The 18,761-nt window shown below is 41.9% G+C and overlaps 1 protein-coding gene across 1 annotated transcript in view; it reads left to right on the forward strand.

Moving 5' to 3' along the window:
• kcnh5b (potassium voltage-gated channel, subfamily H (eag-related), member 5b) overlaps positions 1 to 16,125 on the forward strand; it is a 319,850-nt gene extending 303,725 nt beyond the window's left edge. The window contains exon 13 of the mRNA XM_041971541.1: positions 15,028 to 16,125. Within this exon, the coding sequence (XP_041827475.1) occupies positions 15,028 to 16,125 (1,098 nt within the window). The remainder of the gene's footprint in view (positions 1 to 15,027) is intronic.
• Positions 16,126 to 18,761: the final 2,636 nt, after the last annotated feature.

Genomic DNA, 18,761 nt, shown 5'->3' on the forward strand with positions numbered 1-18,761 from the left:
GTTTTTCCATCCTCCATCTACTTCCATCCTCTATCTGCCTCCATCCTCCATCTGCTTCCATCCTCTATTTGTTTCCATCCTCCAGCTGCTTCTATCCTCCATCTGTTTCTTTCCTCCATGTTTTTCCATCCTCCATCTGCCTCCATCCTCTATCTGCCTCCATCCTCCATCTGCTTCCATCCTCTATTTGTTTCCATCCTCCAGCTGCTTCTATCCTCCATCTGTTTCTTTCCTCCATGTTTTTCCATCCTCCATCTGCCTCCATCCTCTATCTGCCTCCATCCTCCATCTGCTTCTATCTTCCATCTGCCTCCGTCCTCTATCTGCCTCCATCCTCCATCTGCTTCCATCCTCTATTTGTTTCCATCCTCCAGCTGCTTCTATCCTCCATCTGTTTCTTTCCTCCATGTGTTTCCATCCTCCATCTGCCTCCATCCTCTATCTGCCTCCATCCTCCATCTGCTTCTATCCACCATGTGTTTCCATCCTCCATCTGCCTCCATCCTCTATCTGCCTCCATCCTCCATCTGCTTCTATCCTCCATCTGCCTCCAGCCTCCATCCATTTCTCTCCTCCATATGTTTCCATCCTCAATCTGCTTCTATTCTCCATCTGCTTCTACCCTCCATCTACCTCCATCCTCCAGTTGCTTCTATCCTCCATCTGTTTCCATCCTCCACCTGCTGGGAGTAAATGAAACAAAGCTGTTTAACTCAACTCAACTCAACTCAACTCAACTCAACTCAACTTTATTTATATAGCCCTTTAAAACAACCACAGCTGAAACAAAGTGCTGTACATAAATGGACAAAGCAACACATCAAGTACAAAAATTAACCAGGAAATAAATAATATCATAAATAATAATATAATAAAGTGATTGTTCATTGTTTTAAAAACGGTTTTAAAACAATAAGCAATTTTAAAAGAACAAATATAAACAAATAAAACCAATAAGTAAAACAAACCACTGCACACTAAAACAGGAACAGTCTCATACTGGGCTGAAAGCCAAAGAATAAAAATGGGTTTTAAGATGAGTTTTAAAAATAGACAATGAAGAAGCTTGTCTAATGTGGAGAGGGAGCTCATTCCACAGTTTTGGACCAGCGACTGAAAAAGCTTGATCCCCCCTGAGCTTCCGTTTGGACCTCGGTACGTCCAGGAACAGCAGGTCATCTGACGTGAGGCACCGAGCAGGAGCATAGGGGTGGAGCAGCTCAGAGAGGTAAGGAGGTGCCAGACCATTTAAAGATTTAAAAACAAATAAATGAATCTTAAAATGAACTCTGTAGTTCACTGGCAGCCAGTGAAGTGAGGCCAGGATGGGGGTTGTGTGCTCCCCCTTACGTACTCCAGCTAGGAGGCGGTTAAAGTTCGATTTATTTCAGTCAGACAGCTGCTGGATCTCCTGGTAAATGACACAGTTCTGTTTGTAATCAGGTTGGCTTAAAACTTTGCTCTGAATATTCAGTTGTCTGTTTTGAACTAAAACAGGAATTAAAATATATTCTGTTAACTACATTTTTACTAAAGTAATTAATGATAGATAGACTCCGCCCTGAGCCGCCACCTTGTCATGGTGGAGGAGTTTGTGCGTCCTGACGATCCTAGCGGCTGTGATGTCGGGGACTCATGCCCCTGGTAGGGTAACCCATGGCAAAGTGCGGCTCAAATCACCCCTATGATGAGGAGAAAGCAAGGACCAAGGTTTCCCTTGCCTGGATGTGGGTCACCGGGGCCCCCCTCTGGAGCCAGGTCTGGAGATGGGGCACGGAGGCGAGCGCTTGGTGCCAGGGCCTTTGTTCATTAAGCATTCCTTCCGGGGACTCCCTCGTTCTGCTGGGGGACTTTAATGGCCACGTGGGCAATAACAGCGAGACCTGGAGGGGCACGATTGGGAGGAATCCCCCCCCGATCTGAATCCGAGTGGTGTTTTGTTGTTGGACTTTTGTGCACATCATGGATTGTCCATAATGAACAGGCATAAGAGTGTCCACATGTGCACTTGGCACCAGGACACTAGGCTGTAGTTCAATGATCGACTTTGTAGTCATGTCGTCGGACTTGCGACCGTATGTTCTGGACACTCGGGTAAAGAGAGAGGCGGAGCTGTCAACAGATCACCACCTGGTGGTGAGTTGGCTCAGATGGTGGGGGAGGATGCTGGTCAGGCCAAGCAGGCCCAAGCGTGTTGTGAGGGTCTGCTGGGAACGTCTGGCAGAGTGCCCTGTCAGAAAGGGTTTCAACTCCCATCTCCGGCAGAGCTTCAACCATGTCCTGGGTGAGGCGGGGGACATTGAGTCCAAATGGGCTGTGTTCTGTGCCTCTATTGTCGAGGCGGCCAGCCGCAGCTGTGGCCTTAAAGTCGGTGCCTGTCGTGACGGTAACCCCCGAACACGTTGGTGACACCGGCAGTAAGGGAACGAGTTTCCCTGAACAATGAAATTGTTACTTTGCCGTCTGCACTGAATGCCATAAAATAATATAAATAAACAACTTAAACAAAACACTAGATAGATAAACATAAAGATACATAATTTACTTAGTTTTTTTTTTATCATATGTACATAAATGTGCAGTGTGCTACAAAAAATGTTGTGAGGTAGACGGTAAGATGCATGTGCAAAAGATCAGCAAAAAAGAAAAAAAGTAGTGAATGTATGTCATTAGTATTTTTATGCAGGGATGGAAAAAGTACTGAAAATTTTTAATTAAGCTAAAGTATCTTTACTTTGCTTAAATTCTACTCAAGTAAAAGGTATAGTACCCACCAAAGATCTACTTAAGTAAAAGTAAAAAGTGCTAAATTTAATTGAGTAAAAGTTACTTAGTTACTTTAAATTACCTGATGTAAACAAAAGAAGAGTCATAAATCCAATCCAACACTGTTTTTAATAAACGTTTAAAACACTACAGTAAAAGAGACAAAATGAAACCAAATCAAAGTATCCATGATGGTGAAAATTTTGAGCAATTCCATATTAACAAAACTGTGCTCTTTTTTTCCTTTATATCACAAACATAAATAATCAGTTGTCTTAATTAATAAACACGGACAGCTGATATAAGGAATGAAATAAAGTGCCATGCCCCACAGAATATTCTGCCAAGTGAATACTACAATATTAGACTGTAAAGCGCTTGTTCAGCTTGAGCAGGGGTTGATTTTCAAAGTTTGTAGAGCTAATTCGCGCTTTCTTCTCTCTGAACAACAAACCAGCAGAGCTGGAAAGACACTTGCAAGTGGTTGAGGCCAGAAGGCCTGTGTTTTTTTTATTTTTAGAAAAGAGTTTAGAAGATCCATATGTTCTAGACGCAGACAAGGTAGCCTTCCAACTCCCCTCTGACCTTCTGGACTTCATGATAGGGAAGAAATCCTCTTCTTCTGATGAATGCTGCTGTCCTTTTCCAGCACGCTCCTCTGACTTAGCCATTTGGTTGAGGTGATAGTTACTTTCCACCTCTGTTTTAATAGATGCTTCGTCTCGTGACCTTCTCACGGAGAGTTGTATTATGGAGCTTTGGGACCACCAAGATTTTTTTCCAGTATATGTGTGAAACAAGTTTGTAATTAACATCTAAATCAACATGTTGATAATCTGAAATAATACAATAACACAAGCAAAGAAATCACTATTAGCGCCCCCCTGGTGGGTCCATGATGCCATAACATCACTGTGGAAAATACCAGGATTTCCTGTATCTGCCTACAATGTGAAAACAGCTGAATCTGGTGAAAATGAAAAATGTCAAATATCACAGCCATTTTTGCAAATGAAATGCTAACATTAAATAATGAATAGTTTTAAATTGTAATTACAATTAAATTAAAATATATAGTTGTAATCAAAATCAATGGAACAGTTTTACCCATAAGTCTCAAGAAGAAGCATTTTATACTACAGTAAATATACAATGAAATTTTTTTTTTTTTATTTTCCATTTTTTTATTAATTTATTGCTAATCTTGGACATATCCAAAACTCCAATTGTTATATTTGTTTTACATAAAAAAGTGAATAATTAGTAAATAAGTCATTCAAACAAAATATCATTTTAAAGGGGTAAAAATGGATGAGGGTCACCAGAGAGGACAAAATTAAGTTGTGTACGAGTTGGGTTATGTATTTTAAAATTTATGCCCGACAACGTATCCACGCGGAGGCGTACGCGTCGGACCATTTCTGATATTAGACACCTTGAAGGGCATTATCCCGCTTATACTATGGTCACTTATGAAATAAATAAATATTAAATCAATTATTAATACGTTATTGTTGTTTTTGACTGTTAAAATCGTAAGTTTTTCACAAGAAGCAGCTGAGTGGACTATTTAATATCGCTCGTTGTGACGCGTTGCCAAGACAACCGGCTCTGACACGGAACCTGCAGCTCGGTCGGTCGCAGTTGCGTGACATTTCATAAATTTACTGGTATGTCATGTTTGAAGGACGGAGATTTAATGTTTGTGGACCCTGACCACTGCTGGTTGGGACATTGCGGGACGATAAAATGTTGCTCAATTCTCGTCTCTCCTGGACTGACAGAGCCCTGCACCTACTTTCACAGCAATGTGTCACAGTCATGATCTGGTGCGTCTGCAGCCCGGCATCTGAGTTTCTGTTGCCACGCTGTTATAGTGAATAATGAGTAAATAAGTAATTCAAACAAACTGTCATTTAAAGGGGTAAAAATGGACGAGGGTCCCCAGAGAGGGCAAAATTAAGTTGTGTATGAGTTGGGTTATGGGATTTGTTCCAGACGTATGTATGGAGGATATCTCATAGGATCTGTCACAGATACGAATGAGGAGAGTATGACATAGGATCTGCGACAGATGTGTATACGGGGAATATCATACACTAGGTGTAGCGTCCCAGTTGAAAAAACACTCTTAAATGATGGTCTGTGGTGGTGTTTATTCCATCCAAACTTTCTTGAACCAATAATAAACCAATGAAAAAGCTAAACAAAATAAAGAACACAAAAAGGTACATTACATTTCTGTATTCCGTTACTTCCGATACCTCAATTAGCTTACAGCATCACATTAGCAATGTTTACACAAAAAAAAGAACAACTGATTTTTACATGCCTTAATGTAGTCATTAAATTTACCTTGTTGTCACTCTCGACTGGTGCTAAGGCTGGTACTGTGCTTTTTACTACATCTCATTACTGTATTAGCTCCGTGAAATACGTTTACGTTTTGTTTGCCGTCATTTTTTACACCGTCAATTGCTGTTGTTAACATGAGATACAACCCTTTCAAAATAAGACATTTCCAAGTTTACAGGAAGTTGCAGAATAAAATATATGAAAGCTATAACCACAATGTAAGATAAAATTCCTTAAATTATAAACTCATGTTAGCCACCTTTACACTAGGATTTCTTAAAGTTTTGTATATGAAGGGTATACATGCTAGGATCTATCACAGATGTGCATCCGCGGCATATCCTATACTAGGATTTGCTATAGATGTGTATACGGAGGGTATCCTATAATAGGATCTGTTACAGACCAATCTTCCCGTATATCCCCGGAAACAGTAAGGATATGCCGTGGATATGGAAAGTTGTATCCTCTTGGATCTCTCCGGATCTTAGGTCTTTTTGTCCAGTGAATGTTTGCATTTCTTCACCAACTCTGGTCTGTAGGAGGGGAAAACTACCTCAAAGCCAAATGTCAATGGTTTTTGTCTCCTCTTTAATCTTGGTAATTCTACCTCTTTTCTAGTAACCAGCCTTGTTCTTTACCCACCACCATGCATTCAACCGGTGCAGGTAAAAGGTTTTAATAAGGGAAAACTTGACTTACATTACAAAAGACTAAAAAAAAAAAACAATGACATGGAAACTAAAACGTGAAAAGTAACAAAACTTGACATGGACTACATCGACTAACAGGAAGCAAAAGCAATAAACAGTAAGCAATGAACAGGCAATGAGGAACTCAAACCAATGGCCTTAAATACATGGAAGGACTAAGTAGGTACAGGCGAGATGAATGAACTAATCAACCCTGAATGCAAGAAACCAAGATGATAAACCAGGAACACAAGTGTGATTATGACTTTTATGAACAGGAATCATCATGGAATGGTGTCGATAAGAAATGCAGTGTTAGCACTGTAAGGATTACAACCAAAATGATTTGCTTTGTTGCTCCTCTGCTGAACTGGACAATATGTTTTCATTTATGCCCAAACTGATGTCAGTCCTCGAAGTTTAAGAACACACTAATAAGGACTGAATCATGACCAATGGGACAGCCGGTGCTCCCATTTGCATATCAATATTTGAATGCCTGTAGAATTGCAACCACATAAGATAGAACAAAATAACCTTTAACACTTAAATGTTGCATATTCAGCATGCCCCAGAGCTCCGTTTCTTTCTCTTACTGGGTTTTTATAAAGTCGGTGAAATGCACTCGGTGAAAAATCATTATAATCTGACTGTGAGTGCTTTATGGATCTAATCTGTAGTTCACAGCCTTTACTATGTTAGGACATACATCCTTATGTTGGGAGCATGATGTATTGCATTGTTTTTGTGCATGTGAATGACCATGACAATAGGAAGGGACATCAATTTACCTAGGACTTGTAGTTGTTGCGGAAAAAACTTATTTTAGTTTGAGGTCGTCCTTGTACTGTATTTTATTTCTTCTTTCACAAAACCACACAGCCCACAAACACCAGATACTTACCATACACTGTACACACATTCTCTACACACTCTCCACACACTTGCTACACTCTTCACACACTCAATTTTTTTCTTTTTTAACTTGTCCTGTCCAGCATCATAGCAGGAGAATGATAGTCTGGCTGCTGTGTTGTGCTGTGCTGAGCAAATTTGCTCTGCCAAGGGGAGGCTTGTGGGTATAAGGCTCCTCTTGATAATCTGATTCATTTATTTATTTATTTACTTTGAATCATGGAAGTTATGTAATCTTGCTGAACCTGACCAGAGGGGACAGAAAAAGAAGGAAGACAGCAAAAAGAAGCAACAAGGAAAGCAGAAAGCATAAACACACACACACAACATACAAATGTCCCTGGCGGTCTGATCCTTAGTTGCAGAAACTAGCTCTAGTGACGTGGAATGTCACCTCTCTGGCAGGGAAGGAGCCTGAGCTGGTACGCAAGGTTGAGCGGTTCTGGCTAGATATAGTTGGACTCACCTCGACTCACGGTTTGGGCTCTGGAACCACTGTCCTTGAGAGGGGCTGGACCCTCTTCCATTCTGGAGTTGCTCCCAGTGAGAGGCGCCGAGCAGGTGTGGGCATGCTCATTGCCCCCCGACTCGGTGCCTGTGTGTTGGGGTTTACCCCCACGCCTTCGGATGGGGGGACTGTTGTTTGTGCTTATGCACCAAACAGCAGTTCAGAGTACCCACCCTTTTTGGAGTCCTCAGAGGGGGTGTTGGAGAGCATTCCTTCCAGGGACTCCCTCGTTCTACTGGGGGACTTCAATGCCCACGTGGGCATTGACAGCGAGACCTGGAGGGACGTGATTGGGAGGAACGGCCCCCCTGATCTGAATCTGAGTGGTGTTTTGTTGTTGGACTTCTGTGCTCATCATAGACTGTCCATAACTAAGACCTTGTTCAGGCATAAGAGTGTCCACATGTGAACTTGGCACCAGGACACTCTAGGCCGCAGTTTGATGATCGATTTTGTAGACGTGTCATCGGACTTGCGGCCACATGTCTTAGACACTCAGGTGAAGAGAGGGGCGGAGCTGTCAACTGATCACCACCTGGTAGTGAGTTGGCTCAGATGGTGGGTTATGATGCCGATCAGGCCTGACAGATCCAAGCATGTTGTGAAGGTCTGCTGGGAACGTCTGGCAAAGTCCCCTGTCAGAAAGAAAGAGACACATTTCCGGCAGAGCTTCAACCATGTTTCAGGGGAGGCGGGGGACATTGAGTCCACATGTGTTCCGTGCCTCTATTGTCGAGGCAGCCAGCCACAGCTGTGGCCTTTTTGGCCTGTGGGACTCCAGAGGCAGCTGATGGGTACTGGCGGGCTAAGCAGAACACAGCTTCGGTAGCGAAGGCAAAAACTTGGGCGCGGGAGGAGTTTGGAGAGGCCATGGAGAATGACTTCCGGACAGCTTCCAAGAGATTCTGGTCCACCATCCGGTGGCTCAGGAGGGGAAAGCAGTGCTCCATCAACAATGTGTACAGTGGGGATGGGGGGGCTGCTGACCTCAACTCGGGACGTTGTATGGCGGTGGAGGGAATACTTCGAAGACCTTCTCAATCCCACTAACACGTCTTCCGATGAGAAAGCAGAGTCTGGGTTAGCTGGTGATTGTTCTCCCATCTCTGGGGCTGAGGTTGCTGAGGTGGTTAAAAAAAAGCTCCCCAGTGGCAGGGCCCTGGGGATGGATGAGGTCCGCCCAGAGTTCCTTTTGGCTCTGGATGCTGTAGGGCTGTCTTGGCTGACATGCCTCTGCAGCATCTCGTGGACATCGGGGACAGTAGACTGGCAGACTGGGGTGGTGGTCCCTCTCTTCAAAAAGGGGGACCGGAGGGTGTACTTCACCTACAGGGGGATCACACTCCTCAGCCTCCCTGGTAAGGTCTATTCAGGGGTGCTGGAGAGGAGGGTCCGTTGGATAGTCGAACCTCGGATTGAGGAGGAGCAATGTGGTTTTCGTCCCGGTCGTGGAACAGTGGACCAGCTCTACACCCTCTTCAGGGTCTTGGAGGTGGCATGGGAGTTTGCTGAACCAGTCTACATGTGCTTTGTGGACTTGGAGAAGGCATTCGACCATGTTCCCTGGGGACTCCTGTGGGGGGTACTCCGGGGGTATGGAGTGCCGGACGTCCTTGTATGCGCTGTCTGGTCCCTGTACGACCAGTGTCAGAGCTTGGTCCACATCGCCAGCAGTAAATCAGAGTAGTTTCCGGTGAGGGTTGGACTCCGCAGAGGCTGCCCTTTGTCACTGACTCTGTTCATAACTTTTATGGACAGAATTTCAAGACACAGCCGAGGTGTTGAGGGGATCCAGTTTGATGGCCTCAGGATTGGGTCTCTGCTCTTTGCGGATGATGTAGTTCTGTTGGCTTCGTTGGACTCTGATCTTCAGCTCTCACTGGAGCTATTCGTAGCTGAGTGTGAAGCGGCTGGGATGAAAATCAGCACCTCCAAATCCGAGACCATGGTCCTCAGCCAGAAAAGGGTGGGGTGCCTTCTCCAGGTCGGCAATGAGGTTCTGCCCCAAGTGGAGGAATTCACATATCTCTGGGTCTTGTTCACGAGTGAGGCAAGGATGGAGAGGGAGATCAACAGGCAGATCGGTGCCGCGTCTGCAGTGATGCGGACTCTGCATCGGTGTGTCGTGGTGAAGAAGGAGCTGAGCCAAAAGGCAAAGCTCTCGATTTACCGGTCGATCTACGTTCTACCCTCACCTATGGTCATGAGCTGTGGGTAGTGACCGAAAGAAAAAGATTGCGAATACAAGTGGCCCAAAATGAGTTTTCTCCGCAGGGTGGCCGGGCTCTCCCTTAGAGATAGGGTGAGAAGCTCGGTGATCAGGGAGGGGCTCAGAGTAGAGCCGCTGCTCCTCCGCATCGAGAGGAGCCAGATGAGGTGGCTCGGGCATCTGGTTTGGATGCCTCCTGGACGCCTCCCTGGTGAGGTGTTCCGGGCACTCCCCACCGGAAAGAGGCCATGGGGAAGACCTGGGTGAATGTGGCCAGGGAGAGGGGAGTCTGGGTTTCCCTGCTTAGGCAGCTGCCTCCGCGACCCATAAGTGGCAGATAATGGATGGATGGATGCATATATATATATATATATATATATGTATGTATGTATATCTTATCCACATATATCAATCTAATTTGCACATTAACACAACATTAATTCTTTTAATTGTGGGTTAAATTTAGTTTGTTTTTTTTTTGTTTGTTAGTTTTTTTGTTTTTTGTTTTTTTTTGCTGGCCACTAGCATTGATCACAGAAACGTGGCGTCCATGTCTCTCTTCCCTGCTGCAGCGGTGCGTCTGATGTAATCAGGAGAGAGCGGGTTTATTAAAATGAAGAGACGTTTTCTGTCTGGAACTTAAGAAAGAAGATGAACCGACGTTTCTCTTTGTCAAAATACATGCAGATGGACAGAACATTGTTATTTTTGGACGGGAAACTTTTATGTATTATTATTTTTTTTAATAAATACGGTTTTAATTTATGCAAGAGAGCAAAGGTAAGACATGCTTTCTGACTTTTACAAACGTGCAGCATAAATCGGGTCTTCTTCTGCCTCTGGTTCGGTGAATCTTGGTCATAGCGAGATGAAACTTCCAGCTGTGGAATCTGTAAGATGTGAGCTTTCAGTAGAGGAGCGATTTGTTCGTATTCATGCCGTGGAGTGGACAGCGGAGACATCTTATGTGTTTACATATTTTTCGGACTTTGTGCAGCTGCTCTTTAAATTGTTTGTTGTCTTAACTGTGTTTGTTGGTGATATAAATGGTTTTGCTGAGCTGTTAGCTGAGATTCTGGACTTTCTGTGGATACCACACATGTTTATAGTTACATCTACAGACCTGACATTACACCTGGAATGAGATGTTAACCCCTTAACTCCCGGTAGTGGAGGCTGCAGGTGCAGTCAAACAAAAAATGAAAGTTTAGAGAATTTATATCCAGAAATGTGGATAATGAAGCAGTCAAGGTGCATGGATGGAAGTTATTGTGCATATTGTGAATATTTCTCTCTCCTCACCATCTAGAAGCTGTGAGATTCTAATCCTGCTTTCTGTCTGTTCACCTGATGCTGATATTCATCACATATTGTTCCTTCTGTGTTTAGAAGGAAGCAGCTTCACAGCTTTAAATTCATCCTACTGACTTTTTACCTTTTAGTTAGTAAATCCTGAACATTTCATCCTTTTTTCTCATGAATATTTGATTTTATAAATATATATGAAGAAATATTTTAACTGTTGCTGTTTAAAGAGAAAACTGCTGCTAGTCCCTGGCTTCCAACCTAATGACAAGAAAGAGATTTAAAAAATATTTTGCCACGTATTTAGAGGTATTGTGGAAGGTCCAGAGAGAGACACTTGCAGCTCCAGAGTTGCAGGTTGGAGAGCCCTGATGTTTGTAAAACAAAATTTACTGCATTTTCTTTATAAAGCTGTAGACCTTCTTTTAAAGGAAAGAGACATTTTGCGCTTAACAATGCGATTCATCATAATTAATCACCACATGTCATACGATCAATTACAATTAAACATTTTAATAGTTGAGCAGCACTAATATACACTACCGTTCAAAAGTTTGGGGTCAGAAGTGACCCCAAACTTTTGAACGGTAGTGTATATATGTGTGTGTGTGTGTGTGTGTGTGTGTGTGTGTTCGTTCTGTTTAACATCACCTATGTGCTTCTGCTTTCTGCGCCTCTACTGCTGCAACAAAGCAGTTTCTCCACTGAAGGACCAATAAAAGTTTCTTATTATTCTTAAAGGACAGATGACATATGTCTACCTATTCAGGCCAAGCGTGGTCATTCTGATCAAACGGGATTTTGCACTGATTTCATTTTTTGGATTCAATCTGGATCTGATGATGTGGAAGTATTATGTAAAGAGTGGGATGCAGAGATTTTCTGAGAGATTTTAGTCCTTTTTTGTGGCAAACCAGTTGTTGCTTTATACTTTGTTTTGTAAAACGTTATTTAATGAAAATAATAATTTTAGTAGTATACTTTGAAAGACGCTGCTGTGCTGTGCTTCATTGCTGCTGGTGGACACATTTACCTCCGACTCCCTTTACGCTGCATTCTGTTTTCCTTTCTCATGGATTATATTGAACGTATGTCCATTGATACGTTGTAGGTTATGACAGATTACAGCACAACAGGCAGAATTGTCCTGCATTCTGAACATCAGACCCATTAACATTTTCATCCAGCCTCATCTGGTCAACAAAAACTCACACGTCTCGTCAAGTTTTAGTCATCAAAAAGCCATGTTTAACCTGTCACCATCTTATCGTCATGAGAAAGGGGCATCAGCAAAATAATTTCGTCATCAATAACAAACACATCACTCCACAACATGCTGATCTCTGATTAACCACTCAAAAACCCAAAAGAAGTTTCTGAACCATGAATTAACCACCAAATGTTCTGATTCATTTACAGCTTGTGTCTAAAAAGTTCTCTTCATCAAACTGTTCACATTTAGACATCACACCAAGACTCCACCTGACACATGACAAGTTATTGATATGTTAACATTTTTATGTTGTGGTATATCCATCTTTGTTAGTTAAGGTTAGTGCTGAAATGAAGGAAACACCCTTAGATAATTCTCCTTAAATGTCCTACATTCATGATATAGTATTGATGAAGCATCAACTTTTTACATTTTGTCTACATTCCACCAGAAAGTTGAATATCCCTAACTTTTTCTTAGTGTACACACTTTGCTGATTCTAAAGATCAGGATTGTTTAAACGCTCTAAAGGCCAATTTATACCAGGATATTCCAGGGGACTTTTTTATTTGTGTGAGGAATGCCAAGAAGTGTTGAACTTAATTTGGTTAGTTGGCTTTCCCATTTCATAATACTCAAGCGGACAAAACCGCCTGGAAAACGTCATGCAGTTACAACAACTGATCGTTTGGGGGGACCAAGATTTAAAAAAGCAGGAGAAAGAAGAAAATCTGGCTCATCAACTGGTCAGAAATCCTTCTCCTTTAGCTGACTTGCTCACCAGAGGTAAACAATGATGCAATGATAAGTTTATGTAGTCTTGGGGTTTCTGTTTTTACATTGGAGGTCAAACCTAATGCGATTTTCCCTGAATTAGTCCAGTATGAGCAGCAGGAATGGCAGACTGGTATCCAGGATGTTACTCTACATCCCTTCCTCTCACACTGTCAGAAAACAGCACCAGAATTCACTTGCAAGTGAATCAAGACCCCCCAGGTTTCAGTGTTGAGTTGGCTTCTTTGACTTGTACCAGAGTGTAAAGAGTGCTCAGACTGTTTCATGTGAACCAGGGATTGTTTAAGGAAGACCAAACAGAGTCGAAGTCTTCTAAATGAAAAGAAAAAGGAATGATGACTTCACAATTAACTACCATCATTCATGCAAGTTTCTAACAAATTTTAAACAATCACTTTCTGACCTGGATAAGATGTTGCTAGGCACATCTCTGAATTTGTATTTACTTACTAACTTTATACCTACTTGTCCTATGAGCACTTAACACAAATGACTGAATAGCCTCAATTCAGGTGGTACAGTAAGGAAACAGGTAGAGACTGTTTTGCAAAGTTTCTCAAATCAGGTAAGAAGCAGCTTTAACTTATATTTGCTCAATCAGAACTACTTACCCTGTGAAACATGACTTTCAGAGCAGAAGAGGTTGTGTGTTTGATAATATGGAACAGGAAACATCAGGTGTCCACCATCTGTGTGCATGTCACCTTACTTTAACAGCAGGATGATGAGGTGTGTGCTGGCAGCTTCTGTCCTTATTACTAATTACACAAAAAGAATCCCCACGCTATTAAAACAAAGAATAGTGCTGTGTGAAAAAAACCTCTGGACTCAGACCCAGGGAGCTATGACAGTGTACAACTTTTTCTTGACAATCAGCTTGTTTTTTGTTTTTGTTTTTCAACATGAAATATGTGAACAGACCAAAGCAGCAGTCATATATTTTACTCATCAACTCTTTTCAGTCCTAACAGACTGATGTCCCTTGTGGCAGGAATTAGCCAGGCCTGCGTAGCCATATCTATCTCTTATCTCTTAATTCCCATGTCCCTTCTTATTTGTGTGACGTGCTGCAGCCATATGTGGTGTCTTGCTCCCTCAGGTCAGCGGATCAGACTCTGTTAGGAGTTCCAAGGCATGAAAGCAAACTTAGAGGTGATGGTGCTTTCTCTGTTTTGGGTCCTAAGCGATGGAATGAGCTTCCATAGCAGATCAGACAGGCTCCCTCAATCGCTGGTTTTATCCCTCGTTTAAAACCACACCTTTATTTTTACGCCTTTAACCCTTAGTGAGGCTGGGATGGTCACTTTTTGATTACTGGTGTTTCTTTTTTATTTGTTTTTTATTTCCACTTAAAGAGTGTCCCTGTGTTTGTTTCCTTTTTATAAATTTGTTTTCAATGTTGGTCTAGGGTTTTAATGTTTTTTGTTCTATTTTATTTCATCTTATTTTATTTATTTTATTTTACAGCACTTTGGTCAGCCATGTTGTTTTTAAAGTGCCTTATAAATAAAGACGATATGGAAACAAGAAGGAAGTGTCATTGCTTCGGTGGAAAGAATCTGATTGCTAGCCACCTTCTCACCAGCTCATTTATAACAGATATTATACAGGATTTGTACACAGAGGTAGGTAAAAGAACACAACTTACTTTTAATTAATATGTACACTGCTTATCAAAGTTAAATGAATTAAAAGTGTAAATCTTTGAGTATTCCTCAAGGTACATTGCCATGGAGACTGGAAATGACTGATGTGATGCCTCCTTTTCCCAAACCTCATTCCCTCTCTTCTAGTTTAGAGCAGTAGAGTTTGTTGAGTCATCTGTAGGCAGCAGGTTGGATGAGCAGGGAGTATAGGTGGATGAAAGGAGGAAGTTTAGAGGTGGACAGCAACCTCCTCAATTCTATTTTTAACACAAAGATCCACTGAGCTTCCCTAAAACATGACCATTTCAGCCAAGAAAAACACTATAATTGCAGATTAGATGGCTGGCTTGCTGCCAGGCAGGAGTTTCTGTCATTTCCATTGTCATTAGTGTGTAAGGGAGCCAGAAGAGAGCCAGACACTGATCTTCAGAAGTCAGTTTACAGTACTTGACTGCACAGCAGAGGCAATGATACATGTGATTGTCCTTCAGTAAAAAAATGTCCTGACATTTTGATGGATACAGAGCTGCTTTATATTTGATTATTAATATTCAATTCTCCGGCAAATCAGAGAAAATTTTTCTAATTAAATCACCTTGTTCATTTTTTTGGTCTCTTTGCAGATAATTTTCCGTAAAATCAGTGAGGTGAAGAAGGAGGAAGAAGAGAGGGAGCGAGCAAAAAATGAGGTGCAGCTAACCATCCCGCAGGACCACCCAGTCCGTAAGCTTTTCCAGAAGTTCAAGCAGCAGAGGGAGCTCCGCAACCAGGGAGCTGCAGCTACTTCTCAGCTGGACCTGGAGAAGAATCAACTTCAGGTGAAGAAGCAGCACCATCAACATCTGCACCCCTTAACCCTGCAGCTGGGCCATTCCAGTCTGCAGCACTCGCTGCCGCTCAACCTGAAGCAGCCCCACACCTCCATGCAGAATGGGGCACCACCCAACAGCAGTGTGCTGACCGTGTCTCAGGTCACGCCCATGCAGAGTTCTCTGGCCTACAGCCATCCCAGGGAACCTCTTGCGAAGCAGAATAACTGTAATATCATGGAGCTGCAGCCCAACTCTGCTGCAGAGGGAGGTGAGCTGCCCGTCATGCTCAAAGTAAACACCAGCCCTGTGCTGGGAGAGCCAGCCATCAAGGCCAGAGGATGGATGCACCTGCAAAACAGCATGGTTCCAATGGAAGCAAGGAAGGAGGGGCTAAATAACACTGTTAAGGCTGTTTCTGTGGAGATACTGTCTCAGGACAGTAAAGGTCAGGAAGCAGGAGGCAATGTGGACATAGGAGAGGGTGGGGTGACCAGCAACAACCCTCTCCGTAAGACTGACTCCTGCGACAGTGGGATCACAAAGAGTGAGTTGCGGATTGACCGAGCAGGGGAGGCGCGGACCCCTGTAGTAGTTACTCCCCTCTTCCACAGCCCTCTCCCTGAAGGGGCAGGATCCACTCACCCTTTCTGCCCCATACCAGAGCAGACCCTACAAATTGCGCTGCATGAGACCAGGCTGGAGCTACGTGGGGACATCCAGACTCTAGGAGGCCGTCTGGGTGCCTTAGAGAGTCGGGTAGCTCAAATTATCAAACTACTGTCGGACAAGAGCCGACCGTCCACTGGGGCATCTTCTGCCTCCACCACACCTAAAACTAAAATACGTCAGGATATTTTCACCGTTTCCAGGCCTGTTTCCCCAGACTCAGAGAAGGATAATGGGCTCTGAAAGGAGCCAAACCAGTGGTGTACAGAGTGTACAGGAGCAATAATGATCACTCGGCACATCCTGTGATCAGTTTAATATTATTCTCTTTTTTTGGGCATCCAGTTACACCACTGGTCTTATGATTCCAAGTCAATAAAACTGGCCTCTATAACATTTGCACACAGAGTTTCTTTTAGATCATGTTGGAGTGCACACTTCTTAGTGATCTGGACCGTTTTTTTGATTGTAAATACCTCTCTATGCATGTCCAGTTGGATTCTGGCCTGCCAAAGAATCAATAACTAAATGTACTAATTGGCTGTATATTTTGTAGACTTCTGCATGCAAATGAAATGGAAAGACATTTTATTGAGCTACACTGTAGTTATGACTATTTTTATTGATAATTTACTACGTGGACATCCAGGGTGTGCATACTGTTAGCACTAATTACAAAGAAACAGCAACAGAATATTTCATTAATCCCAGAGGAAACTGAATATATTTGCAAAGGGACAGTGAAAAGACTTTTCGAATATAGACAAAAGTTTTAGTTTTATTTTATTATAATTTATTTACTATTTGTTTATTTTTTATCTTCTTTGTTTTTGGTTTTTAGCCTATGCCTTTGCTCATTAAAACAGAGATTAAGAGTTGAGAATAGGTTAAACATTAACATAAAATACGTCGAGGATCAAGTTAACAACGTATTGACAGATCGAAAGTAATACAATTTCAGAGTCTCTAGATTTAAAGTGCGTAGCCCTAACACCAACAGAATGCTGGGTCGGCTCACAAGACTGAGATCCCCGTCTATCTCACCCTGAATACTTTTAAAGGGAATGTAGGTTGATCTTTTTGAGAGAACTTCTTATCATGCACACATACACACAGCTGTGAGTAACTCAGGTATTGTCCTGTTTTACAGCTCTGCACACCTGTGAAATGTAGATACAGAGATAGAGCAGGAAAAAGGAAGAATACAGACCTAACAGGTCACCCTGTACTTATCTATCACCCATACATATTTTCTGGCAAAGCTTAGCATTCTGCATGTCACATCCTGTATTTTCCAGTCCATTGTCCTCAGGGGCTTAAAACTTTTTGTTCTTAAGACTATGCATGTCCACAATGAGCACACTTTATTAAAGATATATTATAAAGTAAGATAATCACAAAATAACTATTCAATCCCCCTTTTCACGTAGGTTCCCTACGTGAACCCAAAAAAGGATTTAAGGCATTTCAAAGGATATCTTCCTCTTCGTGGTTATCAGCATATACTGGGTCCAACAAAGTATTTCCTCAGCTAGTAGCTAGTGGGAAGAAAGCTTCAAGAGGTTGACACGAATTAGATGGATTTTGAGTGGTATTGAGGTGATAAATACAGTCAGCCATGGAACTATTGGTGGAAACTAGAGAGGGGAGAGTCCAAAGCGTGGGTCTGGCAATGAAACAAATAACAGCTTTCATGTGTAGTAACATTAGCGTAACCTGGCATCCTGTTGAGCAACAACTTGTTTTACACATATATCTTGTTTTTAATCCAATCATTTTCTTCATTTGTTACCCTTGTTAATATAGGGTGTACAATGACAGGGGAGGAGGAGGAATACAGGGACAGTGGTGGAGACACAGTTTTGTTTTTAAAACCACATTTTTAAATTGTCCAAGAGGATCAGACCCTGAGAGCCATACAACCATAACATATACGCCTGCATCCTTGGCCTGTGGGTCCTTCAGGGTTAAAAGAATGGGGTTGTAAGCACCGTCTGCACCCAAAGGGAGAGTAAGATTTTACAATGGACAACCTACCATACATAACAGGATCAGCATTAGTGTTATAGTTTCCTGTCATCTTATATCCCCAGTCCCTTTCTCCATTGCTACGACCCAATTCCACAGAAATATTTAACCCCAACTTGTAAGATTTATACAATAAAATTAAATGACAAATTCCCATTTACTTTTCTTAGATAATTTTAAGACAAACCTATCAAATAAATCTTACATGATAAATATTCATTTGTGATAATCCATAGGTTTATGTATTTATTATTAATAAAGTATACTTACTTTAAAATAATGAACATATTTCAAATATATAAAGTATATTGTTTGAATTGCATAATAACCAGGTTACCCATTCTAGATAAATAGCATTTATTTATTTGAATCATGTCACTTATGCTTATGTAATTAACCAAATTAATCAAAATCTATCACATTTATGTAATTCTCTTCCAATCAGTACTAACAATCTTAATGAAATAACAGACCACCTTGATTCAACAGATTTATTAACATTAAAACCTGTCAATATCCAAGACATGAAGTTGTATATAGGTCAGAACATATTTATCACTTTGAACTCTTGTTTTCATGTTAATGCATGTATAAAAGCATCTTTCCATCTCGCTCCTCTCCATCACCCCCCACATCCAACCTTTTTTCTTCAACCAAAGCTGGGATAATGAGTTATTATATTATAATCCTTCCTTGTACCACATGGAAGTGGCTAAACTGTAAAGTAAGTACATAAATAATAATTAAAAAAAACCTTGTTGAACTTTCAATATATATATAAAGCATGACATGAAGTAACAACACAAACCATAAATCTGCCTAAAATGTCAAATAATTCAGCTCAACAGAGC

Source organism: Melanotaenia boesemani, chromosome 20 (assembly GCF_017639745.1).
Source record: "Melanotaenia boesemani isolate fMelBoe1 chromosome 20, fMelBoe1.pri, whole genome shotgun sequence".
In the NCBI taxonomy this organism is placed as follows: domain Eukaryota; kingdom Metazoa; phylum Chordata; class Actinopteri; order Atheriniformes; family Melanotaeniidae; genus Melanotaenia; species Melanotaenia boesemani.